At 37.9% G+C, this 23,310-nt stretch overlaps 1 protein-coding gene across 1 annotated transcript in view; it reads right to left on the reverse strand.

Annotated features, from left to right (window-relative positions):
- Window positions 1-1,664: 1,664 nt before the first annotated feature.
- Window positions 1,665-23,310, reverse strand: part of Dpp4 (dipeptidyl peptidase 4) — an 80,658-nt gene continuing 59,012 nt past the window's right edge. The window contains exons 19-26 of the mRNA XM_026393086.2: window positions 23,171-23,240; window positions 20,714-20,908; window positions 18,301-18,355; window positions 17,616-17,715; window positions 14,494-14,558; window positions 4,763-4,835; window positions 4,426-4,499; window positions 1,665-2,498 (exon numbers count right to left, since the gene is read on the reverse strand). Of these exons, the coding sequence (XP_026248871.1) occupies window positions 2,397-2,498; window positions 4,426-4,499; window positions 4,763-4,835; window positions 14,494-14,558; window positions 17,616-17,715; window positions 18,301-18,355; window positions 20,714-20,908; window positions 23,171-23,240 (734 nt within the window). The 3' untranslated portion in view covers window positions 1,665-2,396. The remainder of the gene's footprint in view (window positions 2,499-4,425; window positions 4,500-4,762; window positions 4,836-14,493; window positions 14,559-17,615; window positions 17,716-18,300; window positions 18,356-20,713; window positions 20,909-23,170; window positions 23,241-23,310) is intronic.

Below are 23,310 nucleotides of genomic sequence, written 5' to 3' on the forward strand. Positions count from 1 at the left end.
GTGTTGTGATTTTTTTTATTAACTCTGGACTCAAGGAAAAAAATGTTCAACATGCTTAGAAATGAAGAGAACAATAAATTCATTTAATTTTGATACTTTACAAATATCACACAGTATTTGATTTAGATATTAATATAATATCTGTCATTGTATAACGTGTAATTTTCAATTAAGATAAAAGGAGAATTTCTAATAAATTTGATTTTATGAATTAATGCTGTCCAGGGGGTGAACATATCACTGGTCTTCCTTGATATAGAACTCTGCAAAGATTGTCCCAGCTGTTCATAATAATTGAGATATATTTAAAAACAGAATAATGACAAGAAACCCACAGAGTTGAATGTTGGTTTATGATTCCAAGGGATGAGTGGGACTTAGGAGATAAGGTAAAGTGACTTGATAGCATGCTCTGAAAATATAGTTGAAGCTGGATTTCAGATCCTCTATTTCGTATGCATGACTCACCAATCTCATGTTGAATTGATAGGCTTTTTCCATTTTAGGTTTTTATGCTATAGCTCATTCTGAGATAACTTTGTCTAGAAAATTGGTCTGAAGCTGAGTTTAAATTCATAAAGTAATTTTTACTTTTTAAAATGAGGCTGTTTTGCAGATAATTGAAACAAAAAACAATGTTTTTTCGGTTATATAGACATTGCCAGATCAAATTCGGCATCTTAAATTGACACTTTCAGTGTTATAATTCTTTCAACCAAAAAACTAGTCAAATACTTAAGTGATAACTTGCTTCTTTTTTTTTTTATTCACTTTTACTGAGCTGTCAGAACTAGTATGGTTATATTGTTAATATTGTTTTTTTTAATGTGAGCCTCCTCATAGTTCCATAGAATGAAATTATAAATTATGTATTATATAAATGACCAATATGATTTTAAATTGATTTCTCAAAAGCTATGTGTTTTGATAATAGATTTTTTTTTTTGTACCAGGGATTGAACCCAGGGGTGCTGAACCACTGAGTCATATCCCCAGCTTTTTTTTTGTTTTGAGACAGGTTCTCACTGAGTTGCTTAGGGCCTCAGTAAGTTGCTGAGGATGGCCTTGAACCTGCTATCCTCCTGCCTCAGCCTCCTGAGCTGCTGGGATTACAGGTATATGCCTCCATGCCCAGTGATAACAGAAATTTTGTATGTATTAAATTAAAATTGTATGAGATCCTTAATATAACACATTACTATGTGTATACAGTTTTTTTTTTTTAATAAAAGCTGAGCTCTTTCCACGTTTACATGCTAGTCCTGGATTGTTAACAAAATAAACATGAACCTTCTGGATAAATGTGTCCATATGCCACTGTGATCTAGATCTGATACAAAACACAACTCATAACCTCTGAAAAACGAAGGTACATTTATTAAATGACCAGGAGAAATTCCACAGCACATAGAATGGAAATAATAATAACACAAATGTTCTAGTTTATTTTCCATTTAAAAAATGAATCCAAGGAAATTAAGTTTTTTTTTCAATTAAAATCTTCAAAGAGATGAAACAAGAAAAACTGATGCAAGAACTCCTTCATGTTAGAATTTGAGATACAAATATTTTCAACTTTTAACAGGGCAAGCTGATGTGTTCACATCTCAGATCCAAGCTGCCTCTTTTCTCTAGGAAACATCAGTCCTTTTTTTAAAAGCACATTTACAATGCTTTCCCATCACCCTTGCTGTGTTTTCCTAGCACCTATAGCCATAACTGGCACCTGGGGGGCCTTACATTGCTGGCAGTTTCCCTTGCATTTCTTTGGAGTCTATTCAACTGCTGTGGTTTTACTTAGAAGTCAGTGCTTTGCATATATGATTTCCTGAGACTGTTTGAATAGTCTTTCTCAGAAACTGTGCCAGTCTGGCTGCGAACAGCTCTTCTCTGAGGGGAGCTGACAGTATCCTGTGGGGTTGGTGTGCTTGGACCTGGGTTTGTAGCCATGCTCTGCTAGCTCCTTTCCCTAAACCCTCTACTCTTTTCCCTGCACTAGTGACATCATTGCCCACATCTTGTCATCCCTTTAAAGAAAAGAACAAGATTTGGACTAGCCAGAAAAAAAAAAAAAATGAAAACGTTACCCAGGGGACCTATGCAAAGCTCTCATAAAAATAATTTATATTTGTTGTTTCAGCAGCTGACATGGAAATGATTTTAAGTGATAAATAAAAACCAGAATGCATAATCCAAATTTCTGTAAGGTAATAATCTGTCATGAAGACAGAAGTCCCTACTTATGAACATAAGTATGAAATTTGGAAATAAAGGTAACCTTAATTTTCTTCATTTTAGTGCATTTTTAAAGATTATCATCTTAACATTGCAGTTTTGAGATAATGAGAACAAAATGTTTTTTTAATGAACTATAAATGGCATGCTGTTTTGAGGTGCTAAGGTATAGAGAAGCACTGTTTTATGAAATGGCTCATGTGGGTATATATATGCTGGTGTGCTGTGCTGCTAGCAATTCCATGGTCTTCATCGGTGTACCACTAGAGAAAGAAAGAAAAAGGTCAGAATTAGGAAGTCATCTGTTTAAAAAAAAAATCAAAAGAGCTCTCATGAACATACGTGGTAGAAAACAGGGTGTTTTGATGCCTGAAATAGTTTATAAACTGAATTATGATCACAAAAACTGTCTAATTTTTCTCCAGAGCTTTCCCAAGGCATGTAGTTCTGTCCTGCAGAAGTCTCTGATCCTCTTTAACAGGTGCTGAGAAAATCTACTGTGCATTTGGCTTAACTGAATAGTACTTTAAGCAAATATAAATTCTAATTAAAATATCCAAACCCACTTTCAAGTTTGACTCAAAGGACATTTAAATCACCCGATGTAGGCATATATACTCATTAAGCCCACCTATTTTATTTGTTATCAAGTGTCAGATTTCTCTATACTCTATTAAGATAAACTATATTAAATGAAAATTTAAAAGGCAACTTCCTAATATATGTCACTAAGGAACTGGTAAAAATCTGTTTCAATATTAGAACTATATGTTTAACGTAAATGAAGTCAAACATCAAAAGTAGGGGTTGGGGTTGTGACTCAGTGATAGAGCACTTGCCTAGCATGTGTATGGCACTGGGTTTGATCCTCAGCACCACATAAAAATAAACAAATAAAACAAAGGTTCATCAACATCTAAAATAAATGAATGAATGAATAAATAAATAAATAAATAAAGTGGGTTATTTGCAAACACTTAGATATTACAATGGCCTTTAAAAAAAAATCTAACATTTATATAGAAGGAGTTTCTGACCTGAGCCAAATTTTTAAAAATTTTTCTTTAGATGTTGATGAACCTTTATTTTATTCATTTATTTATATGTGGTGCTAAGGGTCGAACCCAGTGCCTCACACATGCTAGGCAAGCACTCTACCACTGAGCCACAACTCCAGCCCCTGAGGCAAAATTTATCGCCCTATTAAATAATTGGGAAGTCATTGCCAGGCAAGCATATATTTTGGAGATACAAGTTAACTCTCAAAAACTGCTGTAAGTATCATGAGTTTTGCTTTGAATAGTAGAAAAATAAAGCTCAACCTCTTAGGAGAATTTGGCCAAAAAGATGCCAGTTTTTCTCTGTATTCCATAACTGTCCCATTCCTATATAGCAGGCACCATTTGAACTGAGCACAGAGAAAATCATGTATATTAGAAGAGTGAGAGAAAGAAGTCCTTTTTTTCAATAGATGAGAAAGCTGCATTTTACCTAAATTATTTTATGCAATTAAATTATTGCATTTTACTCAAATTATTTAGCATAGGTATGTATGTATATGTATGTATGTATGCATATGTATTTCTTCTTAATTTGAAAATCTCTAATGCAGAAAATGAATTTGACTAAATACCTAGAAACATCCTCTGTGCAGGCGACAACAGCCCTAGCCATTTCTGACTTTGTAAAACAAGCCTCATTGTTTATTGTCTGTGGTTGTTCAACAAAAGATAACATAGCAATCACAAAATCTGAAGCATGCTGATTATTAACATCCCACTGTTGTTACAAAGGCTAGTAATACATACTAGACAGAAATGGATTTTCATATTTGAGCTGAGCTATTATCATGCTGGTTTCACTTTAGAATTACTCTGCCACACATTTACTGAGTAAGTGATTACTTTTGAATCAAAACAGGGAGAGACTGAACAATCACAGGAACAGGAGAGCAGTGTTTTGACACTCCCAGGATATGCAATATTGTGCTTCTCAACCCCACACTCTCTAATACCACTGAACATCACTCTATGTATGACTCAGGCATATCACTTCTCTGACTTTACATTGGAAAAATAAGAACTCTTTTCTGTCCCTAACTCCTGGGATGTCTTTGGGAAGAGGTATCCTCCAAAGAGAAAACTAGATCCCACCAGCCACTTTGCTCCCCTTGCACAAAGTTTTCTGTACCATTGCCTGGAAGTCCACTCCAGCATCCACTAGGGCTTTGGAGATCTGCGCTGACTGCTGAAAGTGAACGTTATCTGCAGGGAGAGAAAGGAAACATCAAGTAGCTAATAGCTTCTCCAGTTTCTGATACCAAAGGGTAGGAAAGGCACAGAAGAAAGGGACTGTTTAAAGTTCTAGGACTCAGCATCCCATTTAGCCCAAGACAAGTGAGTTGTGGAAAGCAACACTGTTTTATTGAAGTAAATGTAACAGTCTTGCCCCTCATGCTTTTGTTTTGTCAGTAGTGAAATTGCAAACCTGTCTGTGATACTAAAAAGTCTAATTAACTGAAACTCACCATCTGCTGTTCCATGAATAAGGAGGTACTCAACTTGTTTAAAATTTTCAGCTCTGCTCATGACTGTTGAATTCTGGAATTGGGAAAAAGAATGTCATTATTCAAAAAAGGATCTGCCATAAACTGATTTTTCACTTCAGTTTACAAAATAAAATGTTTTCAGCTGGGGCCCCCTTTGATACAAAATATAGCAAACCGATATTCAAGCAAATGCTGTCTTCATGCATGGCAGAATGCACAGCATGCCCTGTGCCTGGGAGACAGGACTGGAAAGGGAGGATGCTACATCTTCCCTGCACATGCAGGAAGAGGGCACCTGCCACCCAGGCTGCATGCAAAACCCCTTGAGTCCCAGATCCCAGATTGGCTGTGTCCTATGCATTAGCACAGGGCAGAGCCTCATATTAGCAATGTATGTTCCATGGGCTTCTGCTGTAGTTCAGCCAAAAAGTGTATTACCATGGCAACCGTGTGTCACATGGTGCCATACATGCTACATTTCAAAGAGCCTGTACATAGCATTTGCAACTAAACATACTCTGCAATATGTCATGTGAACTTTGGTCCACATTGCTAGGTTCTGAATGAAAAGCAAACATCACCTCTTTCGGAACAGATGTTTAAAACCTAGACAAATGTACCATATGGGAGGGGAAAAGGGTGAAAAAGATCAAGAATGGCCTTGGAAAATCAGTGGGTTGTTGTTGTCTGCTTCATTCTTTATAATGCAGGAAATGCTGCTATTAGTTCAAGTCATATCTAAGTCAGCTAGGGAAATAGGACCAAAAAAAAAAAAAAAAGGAAGATCAGCTTTTTGAAGATGGCTTCATGACTTGAGTCAGTTAGGGCTTCTAGAATGAAGAAGTTTTTGATGAAAAACTCTTTGAAAGTAGAGAACTGGCCATCTGGTTCTATTCTGGGGCTATTTACAAAGTGGAGATGAAGATTAAAATAGCAGACAGAGGTAGGGAGGGGGGAGCCAGAGTCCACTTTGGTTGTCCTGTGATGGGATGGATAAGGGAAGAGAGAGAGAGGGTTTAAAATCAGCCAGCAAGTCTTGCATCACTTTGGTGATACTTTATAAGAACCAAAGTTTATATTTTTGTAGCTAATACCAGCTTAATATTATTGACTGGAGTCCTGGTGGTCAAGCAGGAAGGGGATGGGGGTGAAGTCAGAGTGTTTGTATTCTAGTCTCAGCTTCAAATCAGAGAGGTGTGCAACTGCACTTTGAGCCTTGATTTCTGTAAAATGGAAATAAGAATAACTCCTCTTACTCCCTCATGGAAATAAGGAATCAAGAGGCATAGTAAAAGATTTTTTTTTTTTTTAGGTTAAATTGCTGATGCTAATGTGAGAATCGTGTGACACAGTGTTTCTGGTAAAAGACATTCTGTCTACAACTTTCAGAGCAGAGTTACCCAAACTGTGTCAAGATCATCCTGTCCTGGTTAGCTCAGAGCAAATGCCCTTCCACTTCTGTGCAGGCTAGTCCCCGCTTGTCCTGAACATATTCCATTTCTGACTCAAATTGAGAACGTATTCACAAACTTCTAGAACAAATACCTGGAACTAATTAAAAGGTACACCTTAAATTTACCTTACTTCTAAGAAACTTTTCACTTGGTGAGATGTCCCATATAAATCTGTCCACGTATAAATCCATCCATCCACTTATCCATCATCTGTTCACTCATTTATCCACTCATTCTTTCATCTAGTCAATCAATAGTTACTTATATTCCACTAAACTATAAAATCTGCAATAGAAGGAATCTGTCTATATCACTAATTACTTTATTCCTTGCATCTAACAAGTACTAAATATTTATCAATTAAATAATTAAACAAAATTAATATGAACTTGTCCACTTTGTTTTGCAGTCAGTGGGAACAGCCAATTTAGGCAGAGTAAATTATTCTCATTTTTAAATTCAGTGAGATAGCCATTAGTAATAATAGGTATTGTCCATTGAGCATTTACTCTGTGCTTGTCACTGTGCTAAGCTTTACAAAGGAGTTAGAAAGCACTGTTACATTGAATCCTCACAACACCTGTGTGAAACAGATTCCTATCAACCCTGTTTTTATAGGTGGAGACACTGAAATTCAAAAGGTAAGTAACTTGCATCAGGATACATATATGGGAACTGTCAGAACTGGACAAAGTCTGATAGCAAAATCCCCTTTACTTTCTGTGTTGCACTTCATCACTTCTAAAATTCCAAGCTGCTTATGATTTGTCTCCCAGCAAAGGAACAGTGTGAAATAAAATGTTAATTAACTGTCCTGGAACTTGAAGTACATAATAATAGTGGATACCCTGGCTCATGAAACACCATGCCTTCTTGCATTAAAATAATTGGAAGAGAGTCTGGTCTACACAGCTGAGATTTGGGAGGCAAATTTTCTGACTATGAAGGTGATATATAACCTAATGTAGCAATAAAACTGAGCAATTTTTTGCCCTTCCAGAAGGAAATGGTCAAAATAAACCTCCCTAAGAGACACTGTAGCACACCTTTCAAAGCTGGAAACAGAGGGGCTGAGTCCTGCATCTTAGCAGTGAACATTAGTATGTGGAGTTGCTGGACCAGGTGTCCTTTTAGTGTCCTCTGCAGTGATCTTTCGGCTAGTCACGCTCTCAGACCATGCAGACTTCTTCCCACCTACTTTTTCCCCAAGTTAAATCTGGCTGTTGCTCACAGAAGATAGTCAACCTCAACACTGAGACATGACCCAGATATACACTGTGTCACCTCACCTCACCTCCAGCAGCCTCACGGGCTTGCCTTGCTTGGCAGCATGAACAGCAAAAGCTGCTCCTACAACCTCCCTGTGCCATGAAACTGAGAAATGTCATTGAAACATAGAGTAATAGTTAGGAGACATATAAATACGCAGGACACTTAGCAAGGAATGTGATAACTACTGGAGTTTGGACCAAAACAGTTTCTGGCTGCCTTTTTTTTTTTTTTTTCTTAAATGGAGTGAATACAGGCTGAAAGAAGACAATTTTTATAAACAAGTAAAACCCTGAGCCTAAGATAAATGTTGTGATGTACACACTGTAGCTGTGATGAACTAGACATGGTGAGAAATGCAACATACTGAGAAAAAGACGAAAACTGTGATAAAAGTGTCATGATGCAAATTGTTTTACATTAACAATATTACACTACAAAGAAAGAAAGACAAATACTTTAATGCAGCAGGAGAAAAATAAAACAAAAGCTTCCCCTGCAACTGCAAGATAAGTGTGCCATTTCAAACGCACATTTCCCCTGCTCACTGGGAGAAGCCTCCAGAGGGACCTTTGAGAGGCAGATAGGCAGCCGGGAGGTGCACACACACAAGCTTTCAGGCTGCAGAGAATATTTTTTTCCTCCCACAAAAATGCAGCTATGTCACTTTGCCTCTGGAACCACTGATCGATCCTTCCCTACTGGACTGTATATTCTGGCTTCTCAGTTAAGACTCCACTGTCCATTGAATGGCACATGTTAAGCTGTGAAGGTAACACACAAAGCCCGTGAAAGAATCGGATGTGTTCATTTAGGTATGATTAATGATCATGAAAAATTAATGGTGCTATTTTAACCCACCCAAGTAGGATGATCCCCCTTTGCCTATCCATGGAAACAAAAATAAAAAAGGAAATGGATGACTAAGTTAGAAGCCGAATAGTCTATCACCAACTACTAAAAAGGAAGCTCAGAGTGATAAATGGGCAAGGATGCAATGGTGGTGCAGTTGGCGCTCTCCTGAGGCTAGAAACTTCCGGAGAGCCCCGCTGCCAGCAACAGTCTGGCAAAGAGAAGTGGGAAGGATTGGTCCAGTGGCAGTGCCGATTCCACAGCATCTCTGTGAGGAGCTTTTCCTTCAATCCCCCAGAAGAACCATCTGTAGCTGCTTGTTGGATCATGCTGGTTCCTCAGTTACCTTCCAACAATTAAATCTTTGTATTTTTGAAATAAAAGAAAGAGCTGATGAAAGTAGGGAAGCACCGTGAGAAATAGAAGGTCTAATAAATTGTGAGCTGCTCCTCGTGCCATCTAGAACTGTGAGGACACATGGCTTCCCGAGGACAGGAATGGTAGCAGCTGCCACGCTTTGAAAGCTGCTTCACGGCAGGCATGGGGGTCTCAGGTAATCATTTTCAAAGCCCTGTGAGGTAGGTCTAATAATTCCCTTTATCCAGATGAAGAAACTCAGGTGCAGAGACCTCCTCAGGTTCACACCGTGGGTAAATTGAGGAAACAGAAGTTGGGTACAGATCTTTCTAACTCCAAAGTCCACATCCCTGATATTCATATTCTATTGTCATTTCACATCATGGCCAAAAAGCTCATTGCCATTCCTAGGCTCTTGTCACTGGGTTTAATGAACAACAACCCTCCAGTTCAGGAAGATATTACTTTGGATTTACTGGTTTGCTCTATGAATTCTTCTAACTTGCAATCAATGCCACATAAATAATATTAAATGATACCATTTGGGAAGCATCATTAATGCCACCGCAGAGACCACAGAAAACATTTACAAAAAAGTGAATTCAACCCACTATATCAGATGTTTTACTTGTTTACATCTATCAAACAACTGCACCCATGAGATGCCAAGGAAAGAGCTCCCATCAACCCCAGACAGGGGGCTCTACCTCAGGCCTCACAAGCAACACTGGCTTCTTTAAAGATCACACAGCAGTCAACATTTTATCAGCACTCCACAAACAAGTTAAGGTTTGGCTTAAATCTGAAGGTCTCTCTCCCTTTGGCATATTCTGGGATAATAGAACAAATGTCAAATCAGTACAAGATGGCATATTTACAAAATTGCACCCTGTTTTGCATAACCTAACGATGCAGCAGTTCTTAAGGATTGAACATTTCAAATCTGCTAGCAGAAGACTGCCAAATCTATGACTGTTTCATACACTTGCCAAAAGCCTATCAAATTTTGAGCAAAATGCAAAATAAATCTCCTCTACAAGTTAAATCAGTCCCTTCTGTGTGTTCCAGGCTGCCCTCTTCTCTTGGCAACAAGGCTCAGGACTTGGGCCCCATTTCTCTTGCCCTTGATCTTGCACTTCTCTCTCTGAGTACTCGAAAACCCATTTCCTCCCTGGTTTTATGTCCTGCATTTTTGGTCACCATTTGGCCTGCTCTTCCCTCAGCCCTTCTTCTGTGTCCCTGGAAAACCACTCCACCTCTTACTCACCTGTCTACTTCCTTGCTCGGCCTCTCCCCTCTGCAGAATCTGTTGAGAGCCTCTCTCCGCCCTCCTCCATCTTTCTCTACTGGATTCAGATGGTGCCATCTCCCTTTTCTAATCCTCTGTATCTATATGTTACTTAACATTTTTTTTGTGTGCCTTAGTTTCTGTACCAGTAAAATGGAGATAATTAGAATACTTAGTTGAAACCGATTATCCACATAAAGAGCATAGAATAGTGTCTGGCCATAGAAGCACTTTATAAATGAATTAAAAGAATGAATGAAGTGATTGGAACCGGATGCCCTCTGTTGGAGAGGAGGTAAAGTGAAACCATAACTTCTTGGTTACTCCCCTGTCCCTCCCTGCATGCTCCTGACATACAGAATTATATATGAAATTCCTGGGCCTCCGCAGTCACAATTGTGTTTTTCACATACGTTGGCTACTTTGTCATATTCAAGCTCATGTTTTATTACCTACTTTTATTTCATCTCCCCTAAGTCTTGGCTTTTCTTTACCTACAAGAGATAAACTGAACCCTAAATGGGTGAATGTTAATATCTTTTGCAGGTTTGGCTAATGACTGTGATGATTGGCCATCTAAGACAGCACTCACCAGTGCTACTCAGGATCTCACTCCTAGAGGTGGCTGAGCCCGCTGTTTGGTAGTGAGTTGCCTCCCTTGAATCCTTTGCTAGGATCTGTCACACTTTCTGTCTGTTTTGGACTGAGACTGATCGCACAAACATGTCCACAGATCTACACTACTCATTAGTTCAGATTTGTCACCCTTCTGCTTTGGCTGACAATTTAGAGCCTCTGGGACCAGCTCCTTGGAGCTTTAGGGAGATGAAGTTCTTTCTTCTTTGAGCTCTTTGTATCCTTTAAAAGGGATCCCAAAGAGTCTGATAGACTCTCTGCTATGCCACTGCGTTGGATCTAAGCCTTAGTCCTGGGGTCCCCTATCTATATTGCAGCTTTGAAAGAATGGGAAAGGGTTCTCCCTGTGGTTGAACTAAGCCCCAGTTGAATGTTTAGCAGTTGAAGTGCAGGGCAGCCTCCAATGGGTGCCGGCTCACAGCCTCACACAGCTTCTCTGCCTGATGCATTCAGCCTTACGAAGGGTTCCTCAGAATTCCTTTTCCTCAACAGTAAATAGGACCTTTATTTCACAAGACGTGTTCCTCTCATTGATGTAGGTTTCTCTACATTCTTCCAAATCTAGGTCATTAATGACCTCATCATGAATCTTTTCCTCATTTGAGTTTTATTAAAGACTGCATTCTCCTTCAAAGGTTCTAATTCTGGCTGCTGTGTTGATGGTTTTTAACCCAGAACATGGATGAAGATCAAGGCTTTGCTGACTGCACCCTTTGGACATGTCTAATCATCAATATACTGAAGAGAGTCACTGCTCCAGACTAAAGGGGTCTCCTTTTCAAAACATTTCCTTCTGACCTGAAGAAATGCACAGGGTGGCAAAAGCCTCTAAGAAACTGTCCTCTTTGTCTTTTCAGGGAAGGAGGGAGGGAGAGAGCAGGAGAGAGAGAGAGAGAGAGAGAGAGAGAGAGAGAGAGAGAGAGAGAGAGAGAGAGAGAGAGAGAGAGAGGCAACCTGGGAAAGAAAAGTAAAAGATGGGGTCCAGAGGGGCAGCTGGGGCCTTGGAGGAAAATAGAATCTCTGAATGTATTCTTGCCAGAGACAAAAGCACAGGCTCATTTAAAAAACAAAGGAGGGCAGCTTTATTCTAAAGCCTGCTGTGCACCAAAAATAGGAACTTAGATTCAGTTCCTCCACATAGATTCAGTTCTCCACATTCGGAGGAAGCAACTTACCACGGTGGAGACAATTCCGCTAATGCGTTTGCCTCACTTTCTCCTGCCCACCTTAACTATCACCCTCCCAGATAATTCCTCTGAGTAACACATTGGGAACCTTTAGCTCCCTGGTACTGGCAGTTTTAATGTGTCCATTGCCAGCAATAAATTTCGTGCCAAGAAAACCCGACTCCTGGCGTGGAAGGATTAAACAGTCCTCGGGTGCCATCTGTGCAGTGAAGTGTAAGAGTGACTTTGTGCACCCAGTGTGCGTGTGTTGCCATTGGCAGTAGGAAGTGACTTCTATTTACATGACTACCTCATGCAGTGAACACCTAAGGGGAGAGATGAAAATGGCCACCACCATGGGGGGTAGGTGGGGGGAGAGGGGGGTTGGAGTGGGAAAGAGAGCCTATAGAAAAGGCTGGAAAAAGATACAGATTGAAACGGCAGATGAAAACTAATTACCCTATATAATTATATAGGGAGTCTGGTTAAGAGAAAATACACTGCAGGCCTGATGTGCTTTGAGGAAGGAAGGCAGGTACCACGGAGGTACCTCCTTAGGTGTCAGGGTTTAGACTTGACCCTGGGCTTCAGGGTTCAATGTCTCCTAAGGATGTGGTTCATCAAAATAAACTCTTTGACTTCTCATTCTAGAGTCTGGGGGCAAGATCTAGGAAGTAACCTCTGATGTTTCAGAAGATTTTAGTACTTTGGGATAATCAAATTTAAGTCTTCTGGCAATCAAACTTAAGTATTCAGATTGAGCCATTTACAAAAAAAAAAAAAATCAAGCTATAAAATGAGAGAAGTGATGGGAAATGAAACTTACATCACAATGTTTCCCTTCAATGAGTTTTTATGGCGTATCAGAAAAGGTTTGGGGCTTTGTACTTTATACAGGGGAATCCAAAGAATATCATGTTGAGGACAACCTTGAATAACCTTGCTACAGAGGAGGAAGATCCTGTACAAAAGAAGGATTAAGTCAAGAGAGAATCAAGTAGGGATTAAAAGATACACAAGAAAACAACCCAGGGTTCAAAAGCAGATGCTTCTCCACTGTTCCCTAACAGATGGAGATGGAGAGCAAATGACAGTACAGACATAAGGGGCAGAGGGCACTGTCACAAAATAGAAAGCTACAGAAATGGAGCAGTGAGCCTGCATATAAACCAGGCCACTGTAATCAGGGGGCTGACCACCTGGCCAAAGATCGGGGACTGGATGTAGTTGTGTACACAGGAAAGGGTCACTGACGTGGAAAGACAAGCTAAGGGGAAGCAAGCTGGGTTTCTGATATAAAAGGAGAGAGGTCACAGGACAGTTGCAATGTGGTTATGAAAGGAAAGGGTGTCTGTGTAGAGGAGAAAGAGTGGAAAGAAATTGAGTATCAAGTATCAGATGGGAGCACTGACAGAAATGGGGACAACCTGGTTATGGGACTGCCTTGTAGGAAAAGATGATCCTGTGCCTCACTTTTCTATCTTGACTGACAAATACAGATGAAAACACCCGCAGGCACCCAAACACACTTCCACCCACCCGATGGACAGACTTGCTTATTAAGTAGAAAGTAACAGGTAAAACTAGTTTGTCTATACTTTTAAAGACTTTGAGTTAATATTATTGCATTTTGATCAGATGGTCTCAGAATACACAGTAATAATGATGCCATCTTACAAAAAAATGGACAAATAGTGTTCCAGGCAATGTTTCGATACCTTGAGAGTCATGCATGCATTGAATTGTGACACAGATGGGCAGAGATGATCTCCTTAGATTGTTGTCTTTCTTTCTAATTCACTGTCTCAGGAAGCCTTTTGAACATTCTTTGGAGAATGGGAGTATTAGAGATAATTTACCATGTCATCTGTAAATTTTAGTTTCTTTTTTTCTTTTCCTTTTTTTTTTTTTTTTTTTTGACCAAGAAAAGTGACACATAGAATCAGGAAAATTTTGGAAAGATCCAAATGCTGGAAGCATACCTAATAGCTCATACTTGGGGTGGCATCAAGGTAGCACCAAAGAGAACACTCTGGCTTTGCTGGCATTGTCTCTGTTAGCAATGATAGCCAGGGATTGCTGCTGCCAGACCATATTTCAAATGCTATGGCTCATCTGCAGGGAAACCTGCCCACTGGCTCTGCCTTTAAGCAATCAGCCTATTGAATGCTCTTCAGTAATTTATGGTCAGGGTTTTCCAGGGTACTGCCCAACTGTATCAACCTCTCACTTGCTTTACTCAAATCTTGTGTTTTTTAAAAAAGTGTACATAACTGGCTCTGAGTAAGAAAATTATAGGCTTGTAGATATGTCTTAATTATGATGATACTTAATATTTAATATTTAGCTAAAGGTTTAAAAAGTCTTCCGGTCTCTAAAGGAATATGTTGAAATTGATATGTTTTCTAAACTGAAATTTTTATAATTAAAGTAATTATCTGGTGTTGCTTTGTATTTCTAAACGAATGCATATTGTGACCTATATAGCATACGATAAAGACTGTAATTATGCAGAATATAGTAGAGGAAGCTATTGGATTATCTCTAAACCACCTGTGTTATTTCTTTTTAACAAGAATTTTGTTGGAAATTTTTAAAAAATTTATATTTTCCAGAATAGATACACTTAAACAGTTCTTAATCCACTTATAAATAGGTTATAAAACGTGCACAGCTCATGTATCTTACCCTGTAACGGTCAAGGTTGTCTTCTGGAGTTGGGAGGCCCATGTAGCGTTCTGTGTACACTGAGTCTGTGAGGAAAAGGAAAAAACAACTAATTCCTACAATAACAACTTTTCTTCCCATTTATTGGGTTAGTTTGTTTTCCTATATCATAAATCATGTACTGAGATATATGTGTTTATGTGTGTGTCTATATATAGTTTCCCTCAGAATTTAATCCCTCCAGATTTGGCTTGTTATGTAGCCAGAGACACTGATTCCCAGAAAGCCCACCTAGATTCAGGCCTCTTCAGACTCATCCCTAACCCACTCACACTTAGCCCTCTGATGGAGGCAGCGGGAAAGCAAACTAAATGATATTTACTTCAATCGATAACTCACATGCAGAAAGTCAATGTGAAGTAAGACCTGCTCAAAGAGTCACCTTCAGTTTTTTGGTCATGAGACAAATCCTTTTGGAATACCCTAACGATGATCAATTACTAGTTGCTTGCTTAAATCATATATATGTTTTGACAGGTTGGTATTCACTCTAATGAATAGAAAGTGTTCAGCTATCAGTCCCATATTGGCTTAGCTGCTCTATCACAATGCAAGCTAAACATTTGGTTTTTCTCATTTTGTGGAGAGGTCTCAATTTCGTGTGATAACACTTGAGTATTATGAAACAGATTACATTAATATCTGTCTGCTCAAATGACACAAGCTCTTTTATCTATAAACATGGTGAAAAACAGGTTGCATAATTGGTTTGGTGATTTTTGATAATTAAACATATTTCCTGCCCATTTAAAAAAATAAAATCATACATTATATGTATTTGCCCTAAGATATCAGTGAGAATTTTTTTTTCTTTTTTCTTTTTTCTTTTTCTTTCTTTCTTTTTTTTTTTTTTTTTTTTTTTTTTTGTGGCCTAATTCCAGTATGACCTTAGAAGTCTGACATAACTGTTTGGAAAGCTGCCTCCTTAAGGGACCAGATTACAGTAAATAAGTATCAGCATGATCCATTGCCATTGTGCTATGTAGGTTAATGGCTTAAACGTCCTCTAACTGCACAAGTATATAAATATTGATTCTGTTAATTCTTTAAATTAAATCATCAAAATTTAACATGCTAATCTTTTTTGAATGGTTGACATTGTAGATTAAAAACTACACTGAAGAATATTAGTTGTTCTACATGTATTCTTGCCATTTCTGTTAAAATAAAAAGATTTTTCTTATATTTTTAGAAATGAGTAAAACGTTTTATTATTTTGATTAAAATGAATACAGACTATATGTAATTTTATTCATTTAGAGGACACTCATGTAAAATTATAATTTTTTTTTGTACTGGGGATTAAACCCAGGGGCATTTAACCACTGAGCCACATCCCCAGCCCTTTTTTATATTTTATTTAGAGACTAGGTCTTGCTGAGTTGCTTAGGGCCTTGTTACGTTGTTGAGGCTGGCTTTGGATTCATGATCTTCCTGCCTCAGCCTCCTGAACTGCTGGGATTACAGGTTAAGCACCACCATGCTCAGCTGTAAAATTACAGTATTTAAAAAGCCATTTTAAAATGTAAGATCTTCATAAAATGTCTTTATAAATTCTAACATTTCAATATTAATAACTTAGGTTGTGTGTTTGATAAAGGTTTATTGGGCTTTAAGAACAAAACAATTTTTTCCCAAACAGTGGCAGACTTCATTTCTGCTTGTCTTAGAACATAATACCCCTTTATTATTTATGCTGACCAGGTTTATATTTGTGGGAAGGCCTAAAATTTTAAAATAACATTTAAAATTTATGCGTAACTTTTAGAAATATGCCTTGAAATACCACTTACATATTCCTTTTATCCAATCTTTAAATAAAATTGTTCAAATTTGCACACATATAAAAACTATTGAGTTCCTCTCTATTAGGCTGGTCCATATACAGTTAATGAAGTTGTTTGTTATCATTAATACATAATTATATCATTAATTCACAATACATTTTTAAAATTTTTTTCTTCTTTTTTTTAAAATTTTTTTATTAGTTGCTAAAACATTACAATGATCTTGACATATCATACATTTGAGTCAAATGGGGTACGTAGTCTTGTTTTTCCATGTGTACAGATTGCAGGATCACATTGGTTATACAGCCACGTGTAGACATACAGCCATACTAGTGTCTGTTGTAATACATTTTAAACTCAACAGACTGTTTCTATTTTTTTATTGACCACCAGAGGTCTCCAAAAACAAGCCATCTAACATAACCAATCTCAAGGAGAAAAGCGTTGTATGAAAACAATTCCATTGTATGCAGATCTAATAGTAACTATGCCCTCCAACTCTTTTAACAGAAAGATGCATTTTGTCCATTGACTTCCACTGACTGAATGAGACTTTGAAAAAGGGGTTTCCACAGATCTGATGGTACTATCATATATCACAATGTGAAATAGTTAATGAGCATATTTATTATCAGTGATTCTATTCTTACACTACATAAATGGCTTGAGATGGGGACAACGAGATCCAGGAAAATACTACATCTCCTCACCTCTGAGGAAGATCTAGTCTTCCATTGCCCATTATCATCTTATAGATTACCATGCCCTCTAGAATAATATTCTCTCATTGATGAAGATAATAGTCTACAGTATCTTTCTCCTACTAAGTGATAGTGGGGGAAAAACCCTGGAAATTCTTGTGTTCTATTCTTCTTCTATCTAAAGCCTAGCTTTTATCTGACTTTTACCCAAAGGGAAAGAGACACACACTTTCATTATTCTGCTAATATGGGAAGTCCCAAAATAAAATAAGAAGTTAAAGAAAGGTTTATTTGAGAAATGTAGCAATGGGGCTGTTTTGCAATTTGGAAAACAGAATTTGTAGATAAGAAACTAATTGTGAAGATAATACATAATATCACTCAAGCTTACATAAGAGCAGAATAAATGAGATCGTCTTATTATAGTTATCCACGAAGAACCTCTAAGATGAATCAGGTTATTATTTGCGGCAGAAACACTGAAACTCAAATTATTTGCTGTAGAGAGTGAAACTCCAAAAGGAATGATTTTGTTATGAAAAATTTAAGCTTAACAATTGCTGTTTCTTTGTACCTGACAGTAATTACATACCATAGTACTCCCACCGAGACACAGGTGCCACAGCTATTCCACACTTGAACACGCCACTTCCCGATCCCAGGACCATCGAGGTTACGTACCCTCCATATGACTAAAGAATGGAAACAGTTATTTTTATGGAGGTAAAGGAATAAGGACATATGGTAAGCGAGTCGCAGTTTCCACATTTCTCACATCTTTATATACTGTGCCTCTTTAGAGATGGAAAGCATGGTATAGGAGGCTTAAATTGGCCTTAATTGGGCAGTATCTAAAGTCTACACTTTCAGAGCCCTGGTGCCTTTTCTTGGTAAGTGTAAGGGGGAAAGCATGGGACATTTGCTGATGCTGGCAATTGGGTAGTGCCAATTAAAGAAAAAGAAAGAAAGAAAAACAATAAACACAACTGACTCATGAAAAGTCTCCTTTCTTCCCTCTCTCACTCCCTCCTCCTCTCTTCCTTTTTCTCCTCTCTCTCTCTCTCCCTTCCTCTCTTCTCATCTCCCTCCCTCAACACAGTAACTGAAGGTGCAAGCCTAGCTCAGGAGAGACTCTAGAGGATTACTGTCAAGAGATACAAGACTTGATAGCCACGATTTTCGTCTCCAAATATTTGCATACAAAAGATAAATGAACCTGCTCTGGGTTATATCCACTAAGGAATGCACACCACTTCATCCATCCAACAACTACTCACCCAGCCCCAAATTGCAATTCGCTGGCTGTCCACAAATCCCATATTTGAAAATTGTCTGAAACACAAGAAAGAAGTCTATGCATCAATTTTATACCATGTATATAGAAAACAAAGATAACTGCGCAAATGTGAGACCAGCCATTTGTTATCTCTTTCAGTCTATTTGAAACTAAAATGGATCATTGCCAGCAATCAAAAAACCACCTGAGACAAATGCCTGCCATGCTAACTTAAGACCCAGAAGAACAAAGCTTGCTTTCATTGGAGTGGAGTCCATAAAAATTGTGTGTGTATGTGTGTGTGTGTGAGTGTGTGTGTATGATTCACAGAAAACAAATCTTGGCAGTTTTTTTCACAGCTTTATATAAAAATTTGCAGCCCAGATGCACTTTTCTTTACATAATTGAATTTAAATTTCTCCAGATGTTTTTCAGTTTGAGAGCGTCTGCCCCTACAATGGGGAAAGACAAGGGCATGAAGAACATCTGGGTATGGCTTAGAAATATATCTGGGCCCCCACCTGAGAACTTAAACACCATTGTCTAATAACTCTCTTCTTATGCAGGGTGTTGATTAGTTAGCTCAGCACCATTAAAAAGAAAGCAATTTTTCCTGGTGGATTAAGATGTCTTTTTGCCACTAAACTGTGTTCAGTGTTGGAATCCAAGTAAAGAAATGAGAAATATGTGGTTTTTTTTTTTTCCTCTATTCCTCAATCCTAGCCTTACATCAAAAGGAACTTTTTAAATTAAAAAATCTAGCAAATGGAACATTTGGGGCTTTTGCATGTGGCTTTGGGAGCTTTTTTGTTTTCAGTTGATGATACATATCCTAGGCTCTGAGTTATGCAACATTAGGGAACATAAAAATAGTTTTCAACTCATTTTCTGGATGTCAAACTCTCTAAACTTGAATAACTCAGACATGCAGATGTGTTCACTGAATCATGAGTGTGCAGCTTGATAAAGCTTTCTATGGGAACATGCCCTTGAAATCGTGGCCTGTGCATGGCCACAGCCTCCAGATCATCTCCCTCCTTCTAATAGAACAAAATGAAATGTTACCCTTTTGTTGGTGAACTTCTACCTGGTTTTGAACTTCACATAAATTGGATTATGCAGGATGTACACTCGTGCCTGGCCTCACTGTCATTTAACAGGTGTATTTGTGAGATTCATCTCTGTTACTCTAGTTGTGATTAATTGCTGAAATAGTGTTCCATTGTATACTGCGTCTCATTTTTTTTTAAACTTGAGTTGAATACTATGGAAACTCAATTCTGTAATTCTGCAATATTTAGGGCTTTTGTAGGTCAGATTTGAGAGGCCCTTTATATGCCCTCTCACATATAAAGTCCGTGTGGATTGATACAAATTTATTTTTAAAATAGCAATGCCTCACTCATGAACATATTTATTGTATTTTATGTATTTAGTTAATTGTTTACCATTTTCTCTTTTTTTCTTTGTTACTTTTCTTAAAGGCATTTTTTTCCCTATCCCTTTAATCATTCAAGGATCTTTCTGCATATCCTGATCCATGATTTCACAACATTATCTCAAATTCCACCACTTATCAGACTTCCCCAGATATCCACGCAGTTGGTTATAGAAACTCAAAAGTTATATTGCCCATTTACTAGTTGAATGTAATTGAATAAAAGAGTTGGAATAAACTGGATTCAAATCTTTTCACCTTGACAAGTTACCTAATCTAAGAGCCTCCATTTCTTCACCTGAAATTATGGTAAGAAGTCCCGCCTGCTAGGACAGTTATGCAGCTTCAGTGACAAAACCTGTGGGTAAATTGCTGCCCACATCACGGGGTACATCATGGGGTACTCATCATTCATGGTTAAAATCTCTCGTAAGCTGGATCACATCAATTCATAACCCCATAAGAGGCCAAAAATGAGATGTGATTCCTACTTAAGGAAGCCTTCATATTTGTGACCCTGATGGGTATGCTTTATACTTATCTCAAAACAGAAGAGTCACTCTCATCCAGACTCTGGAACTCCAAGGACTTCATAGTTGTGACCTCCTACAATGTCAAAGCACACTGACCTCCTCTTTATCCTTGACTCTAAGGGATAGGCTTGCTCAGGTACATTTATCCCTCAGTGTGTTTGATGAATTTCAAATCTCCATTCTTAGAAGGTAGTAGCACATATGCCAACTCCCTTTCTAGCATCACATACAAAGAGATATTTAGGAAATATTTTTTTTTTGCCTTCGTATAAATCTATAATGACATACCTTGTTCTTTTCCCAAGTATAACATCTTTACCACAAGGATGAAAGACTACAAATTTATCCCAGCACATTTTAAATTTTTACACTTTACAACTTTAAAATATAAATCGAGGGGGTAGAAGTCAGAAGTCTTTTGAATTTATCTCCTAGTCACTCACCTGGCTGCTTCAATTTGATCGTCAACTTCAAATGTTCCCAGTCTTCTGTTGATTGCATGCATGATCTTATCTCCTTGGTAACCACTTCCCCTGCCGTCAAAGCTAGCTACTATGATGTTTTCTGTACTGGCAAGGTAAGTGGCCCAGTTGAGTCGGAAGGCAGCATCTGCTTTTTGGCTGCAGGGGCCTGCGTAGCTGTGAAAAGACCCAAACTTCAATAAAGAGTCTCAAAGTCAAAAGTCCCCAGATCAAATCAAAAGCTTGTGTTTGTCTTCACTGTAGAGGAGATGCATGTATCTTTCCCCATTGTGAACCTGACATCATGCCAGCCACTGGTGTATCCAGAATGGTTCCTCTAAAACTTGACAACATGTCTGGAATGCCTGTGTGCTTCCTTCAAAGATGCCATTAGTTTTATCTTTGAAGACTGTTATCAAACCCAGATTTCAGAAGTCAACAATTTTAAAGTATTACACAATAATTTCTCTAATAGTGGCGATAGGGAAATTTCGTTATGAAAACCTAACAATGATGACAATAAATGCAGCTTTGACTATATCTTTCCATCTCAGCTTAAAATACTTGAAGCATTTATTTATTTCCTAGGTTGAGACTTCCGTGAGGACTCTGTATATCCTATGCTTTGGAATTCCCTTCGTACTCAGCAGAGTTTCTCACTCTAGGATTTGCACATCACTGTGGAATGAATCAAGGTATGCACAAATGATATTACCTAAAAGTCCAAAGGAGAAGGAAATACTACCTTGTATTGGAAAATAGGTTATGTTATTTGGCATTTTTTCTAGTAACAAGTTTAACTCCCTCATATTTGCAACATTCACAGCCTATAATCTACCCCACTCACAGCTGGGTGGACAATCTCTATTGAACACTTTTGCTGCTGTTTGTTAATTAAGAGGCAGTACCTATAGAACTTGTATCTCCTTTACATGTCATCACCGCATGGTCCCCAGTCTCTTTTAATTTTTTTTTTTTTTTTTTTTTGAGACAGAGTCTCATTAAGTTGCTGAGGCTGACTTTGAACTTGCAATCCTCCTGCCTCAGCGTCCCAAGCTGCTGGGATAACAGGCACATGATACCATACCCAGCCATTTTTAGTGACATGTGAAATGCCTTGGTCCTGTCAATGACACTAAATTTGGTAGATTAAGAGTTTGCCTCTTACCCAAACTCCCAATGGTTGCCTTTGACTCTTTTAAGACTTGAAGAGTTATCTACCCCTGAGATTAGACCAAATTATTAAACAACAACAAACAGACCTTAAAAAAGAGAAGGAGGAGAGTAACTGACCAAAAATGGGTGCTAACTTGACCTTTTTGTTTTATTCTTAACCTTTCTTAATTATTTACAGGCGTGTCAAAGAAGAGAGAGAAACATCACTATTATATTTTAAAGGATGCTTTTAAGAATTGTAAATAGAGCCTAATATAAATCAACGTCACAAATGAATTTGACTTCATTAAACCAAAATTAAGCTTAAGAAAGTCAAACAGCACATCAGAAATTTCAAATACCCATCTTTCCTTTTGTGTGTGTGCTTTATGTTCAGTTTTATGAAACTGTGAATAGAGAAACACAAAGCAATATCTGATATTAATATCTGTGCTTTTTTTTCTAGTGACAACAGAAATTTTTTTTCCCTTGAGTTTCATTTTCTCCTCCATTTGATAGACCAACAGAACTCACCACATCCGTTTGTTGTATGAATAAAGTAAGTCACAGAAAGCACCTGGCTCACAGCAGGCCCCAGCACTTTTGTTTCATTTTGTTTTTTATAAAGGAAATAATACATGCTATGATGGGAAGACTGTGGCATTAAGAGTGAGACCAGGGCACTTTTAAAGTTAATAAAAACATTTTACAATATTGTCATATTCAGAACTCACAAACACGATTCCAGAACTTTCTCTAAGACTTGAAGACTTTAGGATCATAATGAACACTCTGCTACGTCATTCCTCCTCTTTACAAAATAAAAAAATTTAAAAAAGGAACAGACAATTCCTGGCAGTGAAATTTCAGGAACTAAAAGAGAAAGCTCAAGTCTTAAAAGAGTCAAAGGCAACCAATGAGAGTTGTTTGGGTAAGTTTGGGACATCTGTTAATACCATCTCTTGCTTGTTCAAATGTATAGAGCTAAGGACAAGCAAGGGAACTTGAGAATTCCTGTGGAACTCCCCTGGATTTTTGGAAGCAAATCATAAGAAAAAAATATATATGCTATTATAATAGAAAAAAAGTGTCTATCTTGCCTATTAAGAAGAGAGTAGAAAATACAGGTTGGAGTTTGTGGATGCAAAATGAAGGTGAAAACAGTAATCAGTGATTTGGGGAGAAAGAAGGATTGCATTTAGCTCTGTGTTTCAGTAATCTGTACTGGGCAAAGGAAAAAAAAAGCAACAGTTAAGACTAAATTGCTCTCTCTTGAATACTTACACTTCTAATAGCAGAGGGTATTTCTTGGATTTATCAAAATGAGGAGGCAAGATCATCTGATACCAAAATTCTAAAAAAAAAAATATCAATTAGTGAGATAAGAACAATTATTAGTGCAAGATTTCTTTCCTTATCTCTGT

This window comes from Urocitellus parryii, chromosome 1 (assembly GCF_045843805.1).
Source record: "Urocitellus parryii isolate mUroPar1 chromosome 1, mUroPar1.hap1, whole genome shotgun sequence".
NCBI classification, from domain to species: Eukaryota; Metazoa; Chordata; class Mammalia; order Rodentia; family Sciuridae; genus Urocitellus; species Urocitellus parryii.